Consider the following 13,294-nt stretch of genomic DNA (forward strand, 5'->3'; position numbering starts at 1 on the left):
ACACTTTAGGGGGGGTGGGGGGTGTATGGCGATTGTCCACGCTCCATACAAAAAAGTTTTTTTTTTGTATGGACAATTGTCCACAAGGGGGGGGGGGGGGTTCGAGATTACCAAAAAAGTGTCCACGTGGTTTATGGATGGTCCCTAAGCAATTCCATGCCAAATAGGGAATCGGTTGTACCCGACCCTCTCCGATATCAATGATCCCAAGTAACATTTTTTCCAGGAATTCTACAAGAGCTCTTCAAGATAGCTACAGCATAGCAGTTTGGACCGCGGTAGGATAAAATTCTCTTCAAAACTTCTTCAGGAGTTTGGAAGAGTACTTGAAAAGAGTTTTATCCTACCGCGGTCCAAACTGCTATGCTGTAGCTATCTTGAAAAGCTCTTGTAAAACTCCTGGAAAAAATGTTACTTACACAGAAAAGAAAATCATGGTAATATTACATCTGGGAAGGGGTACATCTTTTATGTCAGAAAAAAGTGTAATTTTACCTCTGGAAATGTGTAATTTTACCACTTTTCTGGTGTAATGTCACTTTTTCAGTCTAAATTGAGGTAAAATTACATCATAAAAGAGGTAATATTCAACCTTCCAAAATTACAGCTTCCAAATTTACATTATTTTTTTCTGTGTAGGATACTTTGTAGACATGTTGTCCTAGCCCGTAATATCGTAATTTAAATATTTTCGTATCTCGAGAACGATGCATCAGATCAAAAAGTGACCAAAAACAAACTTGTAGGAAATTGACGGGCTTTCTATAAAAAATACATTAAAGAAAAATACACGCCACTTCTATGAGATTTTATGATTATACAATTTAAAAGCCTTTCAAGGATTTTTATCGTTTAAAATTTTTGTGGAGAAATCCTAGGATGTTGCAAAAAGCCTCACGAAAAAAACTATATGGCTCCTCTTAAAAAATTAAAAAATCATTTATTAAAACTTTTTTTTGAAAAGTGTTCTAACCTTCAAAATTAAGGAAAACCCAAGGTGGAAATCGATTCTCCAGACAATTTTACATAAATGTCTCTATATTGACCATTATACTGAGTCTGATCCTTGTAAAGATAAAGCGGTTTTAAAAATAAAAATGTTGAATAAACATGGATTTTGCCTTTTGGACATTTCTATTTCTGAGACTTGACTTTTGAGCCTCGAAAATATTTTCTCCGGAATTTTTGTCCAGTTTCACATAAATTTGCCTTCGACTTTGATTTTGGCACTGCCCTTTATTTTGACGATTTTTTAAAGAAGATTTTCATGTTCTACGCATAGCCTTGTAACCACAAAACTTAACTCTAATTATCCGATTGATTCTTCTCCCGCTCCCTCCCTCTCTCATATCTGCCACCCAATTTTCCAGAGATTTAGCCGGAAATAGCATAAGCTCCCTCCACGGGGCCCCCTTCTCTAGTCTTGGCCAGCTGCACGACCTGCTGCTCTCGGACAACGAAATCGAATCGATTCCCCACGACGCATTCATCGGACTGTTCCGGTTGCAAGTACTGTGAGTACAAGAAGAGTTTGTGCAGAAGAAGAGAAACGCCCCCACGGTGGCAAATAAATCCCGGGGAAATTAAATTGAATTTCTTTCTTTCCATTTCCACCCACGCCGCGTGCTACGCTACGATGCTGGTGTGCACTTTTGCAATCGGGGACATTGTTATGGTGCAACAGAGACTTGGAAGCGAACCAGATTTACTTTATCCACCAGGACGCCTTCAGGCCACTGCTCAAGCTGGAAGATTTGTACGTATATCCCACACAAAGCGCTTGTTTGATATCTGATTTTTCTTGCTAACTGAACTGTTTTTCCCCCGCTCAGAAACCTTGGCAACAACATCTTCCCCCACCTGCCGACGGCAGGCCTCGGCCGGTTGCTGCACCTGAAGACGTTCAACAATCCGAACCTGCGCGAGTTCCCCCCGCCGGAGTCCTTCCCGCGGATCCAAACGCTAGCGCTTTCGTACGCGTACCACTGCTGTTCCTTTCTGCCGCTGGTGGCCAGTATGCCCAAAGTTCCTAAACATCACCCCATCAAGGAGGAGGTGCTCTTCCCGACTGACAACGAGTTCGACATGAGCCTGTGGAACAACAGCTACAACGACATCTGGCCGCAGCTGCGTAAGTGTTGATCGTGCACCATGCGTCTCCATATGAAAACTTGAATTCGAATTAGTTTGATGGAGACGCATGGTGTTTGAACATCTCTTTTCACTTTCAGAAAACCTCAGCAAAAAGTTCGGCACCCAAATCAACGACCTGCTGCACGCTTACGGTCCCGAGTACTACCCGGGTGGACTTCCGACCTATCCGGAGGAGTACTTTGAAGAAGAGGGCGGTGTGACGCACGCAATGCCCACGTCCCAGCCGGGCAGCGTCCAGTGTCTGCCGGAACCGGGCCCGTTCATGCCCTGTCAGGATCTGTTCGACTGGTGGACGTTGCGGTGCGGTGTGTGGGTGGTTTTTCTGCTTGCGATGCTGGGCAACGGGACGGTAGTGTTTGTGTTGATATTTTCCCGCTCGAAGATGGATGTTCCGCGCTTTCTGGTGTGCAATTTGGCCGCGGCGGACTTCTTTATGGGGATCTATTTGGGGTTTTTGGCGGTGGTTGATGCATCCACGTTGGGTGAGTTTCGGATGTACGCGATTCCGTGGCAGATGAGCGCCGGCTGTAAGTTGTCGGGATTTTTGGCGGTTTTGTCGTCGGAACTGTCCGTCTATACGCTGGCCGTGATTACGCTGGAGCGGAACTACGCCATAACGCACGCAATGCACTTGAACAAGCGACTGTCGTTGAGGCACGCTGGGTACATTATGACCGTTGGGTGGACGTTTGCCATCACGATGGCCATCTTGCCACTGTTTGGCGTGTCGGATTACCGCGTGTTCGCCGTGTGTCTACCGTTCGAGATCAACAACGGAACGGGCAGCCTGGCGTACGTCGTCTTCCTCATGTTCATCAACGGGGTGGCGTTCCTCATCCTTATGGGATGTTACCTGAAGATGTACTGCGCAATCCGCGGGTCCCAAGCGTGGAACTCAAACGATTCTCGAATAGCTAAGCGAATGGCCCTGCTAGTCTTCACCGACTTTATCTGCTGGTCACCGATCGCGTTCTTCTCTCTAACGGCCGTCTTCGGGCTGCACCTCATCTCTCTAGAACAAGCCAAAGTATTTACCGTGTTCGTACTACCTCTCAACTCGTGCTGCAACCCCTTTTTGTACGCCATCCTTACCAAACAGTTCAAGAAAGACTGCGTCCTCATCTGCAAGGCGATCGAAGAGTCTCGAGTCACTCGAGGAATCGGACGCTGCCGTCACAGCTCCAACTTCAGCAACCGCCACACCCCAGCCAACACCAACTCCCTCGTTGAACGGTCATCCCGTGAACTTCCTCCCCTGCTCCCAGGCCAAACGTGCAACTGCTCGGCCAAGCTCATGGAGCAGGAGAACCTGCGCCGAAGGTTCCACCAGCAACACCAGCAGAGTACCTTCTCCAAAACGTGGCGTCGACTGTTCTGCAACCTCGGCCAACGCAACGACGGTCGCCGCGGTGGTCGCAACAGCGATCAGTACGCGTACCAAATAGCCGAGATCCAACAAAAGCAACACAAACGAACCGGTTCCGTGTCCTCCAGCGAGAACTTCAGCTCGTCCCGGTCCGACTCGTGGCGGCATGCTCAGCACCACTGCGGAATCCCACTCCGCCTGCTGGACCCACGCCGCCGGCACACGTCCTGGTTGATCACGCGCAAAACTTCGCAGGACTCGAATCTGTCCAGCTCGCGGAACGACTCGTCCGGCTCCACTGCGACGCAGAGCACCGGCACGTGGAGGATATCGCGGTCCAGCGCGAGCAACTCGGTGGTGCTGCCCGGGGTCAAGATCGACGGGCCGCATCCGCATTCACACCCACATCACGCAAGTAAGTGTCGACATTCAAAAAATCATTGCAATCCATTAACTCATCGCCTTCTTCCAGGTGGCGCCCGCCAGTCTATCCCGGGCGGCAAGCCGCGCCTGGTGCGCCAATCCGCCGTCCAAGCGGACGACTGCCAGGAGCTGTCCTGCTCACCCCCGCGGCTGGGAGTTCGCTTCCTGCCCACCATCCCGTCGGCCGCCGATTCCAGCATCCAGCTGGACGATGACACCGCCGAGGCTCACTCCAGTCCGGGCTCCAGCAGTGGCGGCGGTGGTGGTGGCATTGGCGACGATGATCACCACGTGGTGGACATGCACTCGGTGGCGAACGTGGTGGCCGCCACGGCAGCGGCATCCGTCACGGCTGGTGAAATGGGTGGCGGTGGTGGAAGTCTGCCGTCTCCGGCACCGTTCTACGCCATCCTGCACGGTGGCAATCCTCAGGCGACCGTTTCTAGTCTCAAAGATAAAACCAAGCCGCCGTGAGCGGCGAGCGGGGAGCCGCTGTAGGGTTGTTAGCTGGTGCAGTATTAATCTCTTCCTCACTCCTTGTTTAGGACACTCTCATAAAGTGCTTAGTCAGTAGCCGGTAATTAGTCAGAAAGATTTGCGTATTTAATTTACTTCTCAGTTGGTCGCCAAAGCGGGGAAAAGCCAGTCAGTAGGGTTTCTGTATGGATATATCAAAAACACTTTTTGTAACGGAATCAAATCGCTCAACATTTATGTTCCCTGTGGCACACAAAAATATCCAAGTATATGACGATGTTCAATCAAAAAAACTATGTATATATTTTATAACAACTGTGTACTTATGGTAAGAGAAATGCGAAACAGTGTGATACTTAAATGAAGAATACTTTATATCGATTAGACTATTTGTAATAATTTATTTCAAATGTACGCTAGGGTAGATAATGACACACAAACACGCAAGAAATGGGCATTTATATCAACTCATCATGAAAAATAAGCTATACTGCTCCGGGAAAGCTTGAAAATAAATTTATATTGGTAAAAAAGTTTTTAGATACTGAGCGAAATCGATCGACCATCGATTATTTTTTTAAGATTTGATAAAACTTTGTGCAAGCAAGGGAATTCCTGCATGATATTTCGTCATTTTCAAAATAATTAAATCAATTATTAAATTTATACACAAAAATCATGATGCAAAAAAAAACACTATTATTGGAGCTATTTTCATGTTTGAGGGAATTTTAAGGATCCAACATCTAATGGTACGTTCGATTCAAATGTTTTAAATTTCCTCACATGTGGTCTAAAAATAATGCAATATATGCCGATTTGAAGGAAAAAAGACAGTTATGGATTATCGTTAGGGAGAATAAAAAAAAGTTTTTTCAGCCACTCATTTACTCGATTTTTCTGGGAGTCTCAAACAACCCCTCAAAATGTGGGATCAATTTGTTCAGTCACCGATTGTATTTTCTATAGAAGTTTTCATGGGAAAACCTTTTTTTTCATTTTGAATGCATTGGTTGATTATTTCTCCAAATTTTCTTTAATAGCGTTGTAATTAAGAATAATTATTTAAACTAGAGCATTCTCAAAACTAGTCAAAAAAGTTTTTTTCTATTTGCACGAAAATTATAGAAATATACCTGCTTTTAAATCGTATATCGGATATCAACCTAACAGCCACAAAAAAAAGATAAATATAAAAAAATTGAAACAGCAAGCCACAGTCTCAACATTTGAATAGTGTTTTAAAATGCATTTTACACTAGTTCAGTTGTTTTGCAATCATTAGTTCTTTTTTAAATGTAAGATTGAGCATGAGCATGGTTGACTGCCAATGAGCTGCTACTCCGTTATTGACAGATCAGCTGAAGTTAAACAATGAATCAAAAATGATCAGTGGGAGCCAACCATCCGTTCACTGTTTAACCCCTGAAGACCCCGACTTTATTAGTCAATACCGGCGCCCTCCCAAGAAGCCTGCAGTTCAACAAAAGGGAGGAATGTTAGTCCGATAGTTGAAGTTGCAGACTCATCAAGCACATAGTTTTTCGCTATATACTTGTTGATACCGCTTGAGACCGTTGAATCCACAGCATCTCCTTCAAGCATCACGTGATTATTTTTTTCTGGGTTAGTAGGATAAGGTATTGGCTTTTCGATGCCTCCCGAGCTACGATGCTATGGGGAGGACTTTCATAACAAACCCGTCGGCGAGCCTTCCGAGCAACGATGCTATAGGAAGGTCTTTCTAATTAGCACACCAAAACACTCGGCACAGGTATTTAAATACTGAATAAATGTAATTTTTCATCACGATTACCCAGACGACATTGATGATATAGGAAGGACTTTTTAACAGTCATTTACAGTAATACTTAAACTTATTTTAATGCAACAATTCACACGACGTCGTGCCTCCCGATCAACGATGATATAGGAAGGACTTGAGCAAGCCAACCAGAATGAAACACGAAATAAAATTCTTTTCTTTTCACACACAATGCCACATAATTGACCGCGCGTCACCACCCAACAAATTGCTTAGTTCTTTTTTAAATGTAAGATTTAACGAAAACAAAAAAAAAATGGGGAAACAATTCTGGGGGTGACAAAAACTTTTAAAATATTTGCAACAGTCATAATAAAACCTCCAAAACATCAAACGAAATAAAATACAAAAGGCGGTTGCAGCCACGATTATCCCATTTTTTGATTATCCGATTATGGGACTTCGTATAATAAAATCATGAACACAAAATACCGTAAACCGTAAACGTAAACTTTGATAGCCGGTGTGACTTTGATAGGATTGAGTTGGATTTGAAATTCCACAATATGAAGAGTGCAAATTTAATACGTACGGGATGGTATAGAATCATACTAAACGTGGTAGAGAAGTGTTAAAAGTACACTCAAGCCCCGATGGTTTGACACCAACTGTTGTCAAACGAACGGGGTCACTTTTTAGTTTGACACCCCTTTTAAACGGAGTTCACACACACTACCAAACGTTTGTTTTGATAGTGTGCGTGAGCGCGGTGTTAAAAGTGACAGTTCGTCACTGGACTGATGCAAACCTTATCAGTTGGAAAGTATTTCAAGAATAAATTGAAATCCTATCAATGTCACCCCGGTTTGTTTTTCATGTTTTTTTTATTTTTATTTTTTCACTTTAAACATTTTAGGTTGTTGGGAGGAAATATACCCATTTTAATCACACTAAGCCGTTCGCAAAAAAGTTGTTTCATATTTAACTTGCGTTATAAAAATGGTCAATGTTTCATTCAGAACATCAAGAAAATTAACGGATAAATTCACAGTTGTGTCCATCATCGCAACAGCCGCGCGCAATCCCATTCTAGTCAATTTCGCCCCGAACACCGGTATGATGGGCCCACTCGCGTGCAACTTGCACGCAACATTGTTATCCCGTGAAAGCTTCTCAAACCACGTGCGCTCGCTCTCTCTCTTTACACTTTCTCCCACATACCTTAATGTGAGTGTGCGTGCAAAACGGAAGTAAGTGGGTGGAAAAAGCTCACGGTTTTCTTCTCTTGGTCAACAGCTTTTCCGGAGCAGTAAAGCTTCTCTCAAGCGCTGCGTTGAGTGTAAATACAAACATGACACGATAACAGTTCAAACACACAAAGCAAAAGTTATGAAAACAAAAACAAACAAACAAACTCCCTCGCTCGTGCGTGGGAAAATTCACCGTCCACAGACAATAAAATCCTTACATCCTCTCCTCGAAAGAAAAGAAAAACCAAACACGACTCAGAAAACGCGAAAGCTCCTCTCGCGTGAAAGCTGCGAAAGATATTTTTCTCATCACAAGTCTGAACAACTAAAAAAAAAAAACGTAAAATAACCGAATGCTGCCAAAAACAAACAAAAAATCAAACAAGACAAAACGAAAAACTTACTTGAGAAGAAAAAACGTAGCGAAAACATACCACAAAATCAAAACGAAAGGAATCTAAAAATTAACCAACACTGCCATTCGAATCAAAATCAGCATTTGTTTTTTTTTGTATACACTATCAGATAAGATGAAACTAGATTTTTTAAGGCAGCCAGCAAACATATTTTAGAAAGGTAAGCTGTGAATGTGCGTGTGTATGAAAATGAATTGATTGGTGTGAAAATGCAGTATTATTCCGCTTTTAACGCAATTTGGAACGTTGTGTGGTATGGAAAAATGTGAAATTGTACATAAGGGAAAGAGAACGTAAAAAGGGAAGAATATTACAGAGATGTCGGCAAAATTGTACTTTATACAAAAGCAAGCAAAATCACACAAACCAACTTCTAAGCTGTTCATACTCGTTGCATGTTTTTTGTCACATCAGAACAGATTGGAGGGAATGAGGAATAGCCCGGTGTAAATCAAAGTAAAATAGTTTAAAAAAACGTTATGTGAATGGTTAAGTGGATGTGAGTAGGAAAGAATAACAAAAAAAGGAACAGGAAACTATAACGTGTGAAGAAGGAAGAGAAAAAAGAAAGAGTATAGATATTATATATTTATTCCAAATACTAACTTTACAGGTCCCGGTAACTTTGAAAGTTACTCTTTACATACAAGTGAAATAAAAAGGAAGGCCATAAACGACATGTTGCAATTTCCATTGAGATGTGTTGCAAAAATTAACGTATTCTTGAAAGAGTTTTTATTTGCAGTGATGACAACGTCCCTGTAATGCCTTCATCTACGCAGAAAAAAAAGTTGAATTTTGGAATGTTGAAAATTTGGTAGGTAGAATATTACCACTTTTTAGAGTAGTATTATTTAAAAAATGTGTAAAAATGTGAACCTGATGAATATTTATCAAAAACTGATGAAAATTCATCATTTTCAGGGGTAATTTTTTTTTTGACACAAAATCTGTCACCATTTCCATTTTGCCTTCCTCACTGAGGTAAGGCTATAATCCTGCTCTAAAATTGAACTTTTTATTTAAAGCTCGAAAACCCACCATGATGTATACATATTAGGGTGTTTCATCCAAACAAAAAAGTTCTCAGAATCTGGCAAACCGAGGTTCCCCTTGTAGAGGATACCCATAGGGACTCTCATGCCAAATATCAGCCCATTTGGCAGAGAATTGGCCTGTCCCCAGCGGTTTAAAGTTTACATGTAAATTACTATGGGATTTTTATGCTTTTCGTTCAATCGTTCCTACAGGTCTGGGGACAACATGGATTCACTCGGAATAAAGACAGGTGTGTAGGGGATGGTCCAATGAACAGATGCCAAAAGGAATTAGGTTTGTCCATTCTGTCCCCAAGGTGCGCATTGGATCGACGTCCGGTGTCTCCAGAATCATCGAATCACCCTTCAAATGTACGCATTGTCCTTAGTATGCTATGACGGCTAGGTGAAAATTACGACGCCCCATGTCAGACGGTGAACACGTGGAGAAGCATCGATTGCATTATTATCACAAAATCATCATGTTACGTTATTTAGAATAGTTCAAATTGTTACAGGAACATCAATAATTGTAATTTTATTACTCTAAAGAATGTTTCTGAGCCAAAACTTGAGTGTATGCTCTGCCACGTGTTCACCGTCTGACATGGGACGTCGTAATTTTCACCTAGCCGTCATAGCATACTAAGGACAATGCATACATTTGAAGGGTGAATCGAAGATTCTGGAGACACCGGACGTCGATCCAATGCGCACCTTGGGGACAGAATGGACAAACCTAATTCCTTCTGGAATCTGTTCATTGGACCATCCCCTACAAACCTGTCTTTATTCCGAGTGAATCCATGTTGTCCCCAGACCTGTACGAACGATTGAACGAAAAGCATAAAAATCCCATAGTAATTTACATGTAAACTTTGAACCGCTGGGGACATGCCAATTCCCAACCGAATGGGCTGATATTTGGCATGAGAGTCCCTATGGGTATCCTCTACTAGGGGAACCTCGGTTTGCCAGATTCTGAGAACTTTTTTGTTTGGATGAAACACCCTAATACATATCGACTCAGAATCGAAAACTGAACAAATTTCTGTGTGTATGTGTGTGTGTATGTGTGTGTGTATGTGTGTGTGTATGTGACCAATAATGTCACGCAGTTTTCTCAGCACTGGCTGAACCGATTTTGACCAAACCAGTTGCATTCGACTTGGTTTAGGGTCCCATACGGTGCTATTGAATTGTTTGAAGTTTCGATAAGTAGTTCAAAAGTTATGTATAAAAATGTGTTTTCGCCTATTTTTGGAAGTTGAATAAATGGCAGTAAACTGAACCAAACATCATCATTATATACATCGTTGAATAGGTAATTGAAAGACCTTTCCAACGAGTCCAAAACATTGAAGATCTGGCAACCCTGTCTCGAGTTCTGACCACATTAGTGATATTTATGTACTTTTTTGTAGCCGGATCTCACTTAAATGTATGTAAACAATGTCCGGATCTATCATCCGACCCATCGTTGGTTAGGTAATCAAAAGACCTTTCTAACGAGTCTAAAACATTGAAGATCTGGCAACCCTGTCTCGAGTTCTGACCACATTAGTGATATTTATGTACTTTTTTGTAGCCGGATCTCACTTAAATGTATGTAAACAATGTCCGGATCCATCATCCGACCCAGCGTTGGTTAGGTAATCGAAAGACCTTTCCAACGAGTCTAAAACATTGAAGATCTGGCAACCCTGTCTCGAGTTCTGACCACTTTAGTGATATTTATGTACTTTTTTGTAGCCGGATCTCACTTAAATGTATGTAAACAATGTCCGGATCCATCATCCGACCCAGCGTTGGTTAGGTAATCGAAAGACCTTTCCAACGAGTCTAAAACATTGAAGATCTGGCAACCCTGTCTCGAGTTCTGACCACTTTAGTGATATTTATGTACTTTTTTGTAGCCGGATCTCACTTAAATGTATGTAAACAATGTCCGGATCTATCATCCGACCCATCGTTGGTTAGGTAATCAAAAGACCTTTCCAACGAGTCTAAAACATTGAAGATCTGGCAACCCTGTCTCGAGTTCTGACCACATTAGTGATATTTATGTACTTTTTTGTAGCCGGATCTCACTTAAATGTATGTAAACAATGTCCGGATCTATCATCCGACCCAGCGTTGGTTAGGTAATCGAAAGACCTTTCCAACGAGTCTAAAACATTGAAGATCTGGCAACCCTGTCTTGAGTTCTGACCACTTTAGTGATATTTATGTACTTTTTTGTAGCCGGATCTCACTTAAATGTATGTAAACAATGTCCGGATCCATCATCCGACCCAGCGTTGGTTAGGTAATCGAAAGACCTTTCCAACGAGTCTAAAACATTGAAGATCTGGCAACCCTGTCTCGAGTTCTGACCACTTTAGTGATATTTATGTACTTTTTTGTAGCCGGATCTCACTTAAATGTATGTAAACAATGTCCGGATCCATCATCCGACCCAGCGTTGGTTAGGTAATCGAAAGACCTTTCCAACGAGTCTAAAACATTGAAGATCTGGCAACCCTGTCTCGAGTTCTGACCACTTTAGTGATATTTATGTACTTTTTTGTAGCCGGATCTCACTTAAATGTATGTAAACAATGTCCGGATCTATCATCCGACCCATCGTTGGTTAGGTAATCAAAAGACCTTTCCAACGAGTCTAAAACATTGAAGATCTGGCAACCCTGTCTCGAGTTCTGACCACATTAGTGATATTTATGTACTTTTTTGTAGCCGGATCTCACTTAAATCTATGTAAACAATGTCCGGATCCATCATCCGACCCAGCGTTGGTTAGGTAATCGAAAGACCTTTCCAACGAGTCTAAAACATTGAAGATCTGGCAACCCTGTCTCGAGTTCTGACCACTTTAGTGATATTTATGTACTTTTTTGTAGCCGGATCTCACTTAAATGTATGTAAACAATGTCCGGATCCATCATCCGACCCAGCGTTGGTTAGGTAATCGAAAGACCTTTCCAACGAGTCTAAAACATTGAAGATCTGGCAACCCTGTCTCGAGTTCTGACCACATTAGTGATATTTATGTACTTTTTTGTAGCCGGATCTCACTTAAATGTATGTAAACAATGTCCGGATCTATCATCCGACCCATCGTTGGTTAGGTAATCAAAAGACCTTTCCAACGAGTCTAAAACATTGAAGATCTGGCAACCCTGTCTCGAGTTCTGACCACATTAGTGATATTTATGTACTTTTTTGTAGCCGGATCTCACTTAAATGTATGTAAACAATGTCCGGATCCATCATCCGACCCAGCGTTGGTTAGGTAATCGAAAGACCTTTCCAACGAGTCTAAAACATTGAAGATCTGGCAACCCTGTCTCGAGTTCTGACCACTTTAGTGATATTTATGTACTTTTTTGTAGCCGGATCTCACTTAAATGTATGTAAACAATGTCCGGATCTATCATCCGACCCATCGTTGGTTAGGTAATCAAAAGACCTTTCCAACGAGTCTAAAACATTGAAGATCTGGCAACCCTGTCTCGAGTTCTGACCACATTAGTGATATTTATGTACTTTTTTGTAGCCGGATCTCACTTAAATGTATGTAAACAATGTCCGGATCCATCATCCGACCCAGCGTTGGTTAGGTAATCGAAAGACCTTTCCAACGAGTCTAAAACATTGAAGATCTGGCAACCCTGTCTTGAGTTCTGACCACTTTAGTGATATTTATGTACTTTTTTGTAGCCGGATCTCACTTAAATGTATGTAAACAATGTCCGGATCCATCATCCGACCCAGCGTTGGTTAGGTAATCGAAAGACCTTTCCAACGAGTCTAAAACATTGAAGATCTGGCAACCTTGTTTCGAGTTCTGACCACTTTGGGTATTTATGTACCTTTTTTGTAGCCGGATCTCACTTAAATGTATGTAAACAATGTCCGGATCCATCATCCGACCCAGCGTTGGTTAGGTAATCGAAAGACCTCACCAACGAGTCTAAAACATTGAAGATCAGGTAACCCTGCCTCAAGCTATGACCACCTAAGATGCCACTTATGAGCCCTTGAGTAATATGTGTGTTTTTTGTATTCCGAAACTTAACGAAATTAGACGAAATTTGTGTCCTAACCCATTTTTGGAAAAAAAGTGAGGAAGGCACCAACCACATAGGTGGATTAAGTTAGTTTTTTTCTGTGTAGTTCAGTTTTCAATTATTATCAGTATTACAGCACTGGAGTAAATATTTTGATAAATGAGAATTGATTAGAAATTTATTTTTATAACAATGACTTTAAAAATGTGTGAAGTAACCTAAGAGCGAGTTTTCCACCAATGTTTCACAGGTCGTATCGATGTGTTCCGATTTTGATGGAACTTACAGCAATTGTTTGTCAGGTTAATTAGGTACACAGCAATAAATCCGGGGGGT

General features: G+C 42.0%; 1 protein-coding gene across 2 annotated transcripts in view; it reads left to right on the forward strand.

The window, feature by feature from the left end:
* LOC6044117 (follicle-stimulating hormone receptor) overlaps window positions 1–5,303 on the forward strand; it is a 322,877-nt gene extending 317,574 nt beyond the window's left edge. For both annotated transcript variants that reach the window (XM_038251809.1, XM_038251810.1), the window contains 5 exons: window positions 1,371–1,514; window positions 1,685–1,756; window positions 1,833–2,131; window positions 2,232–3,935; window positions 3,993–5,303. In XM_038251809.1, the coding sequence (XP_038107737.1) occupies window positions 1,371–1,514; window positions 1,685–1,756; window positions 1,833–2,131; window positions 2,232–3,935; window positions 3,993–4,417 (2,644 nt within the window). In that variant the 3' untranslated portion in view covers window positions 4,418–5,303. The remainder of the gene's footprint in view (window positions 1–1,370; window positions 1,515–1,684; window positions 1,757–1,832; window positions 2,132–2,231; window positions 3,936–3,992) is intronic.
* Window positions 5,304–13,294: the final 7,991 nt, after the last annotated feature.

The sequence above is a fragment of the Culex quinquefasciatus genome, chromosome 2, assembly GCF_015732765.1.
Source record: "Culex quinquefasciatus strain JHB chromosome 2, VPISU_Cqui_1.0_pri_paternal, whole genome shotgun sequence".
NCBI classification, from domain to species: Eukaryota; Metazoa; Arthropoda; class Insecta; order Diptera; family Culicidae; genus Culex; species Culex quinquefasciatus.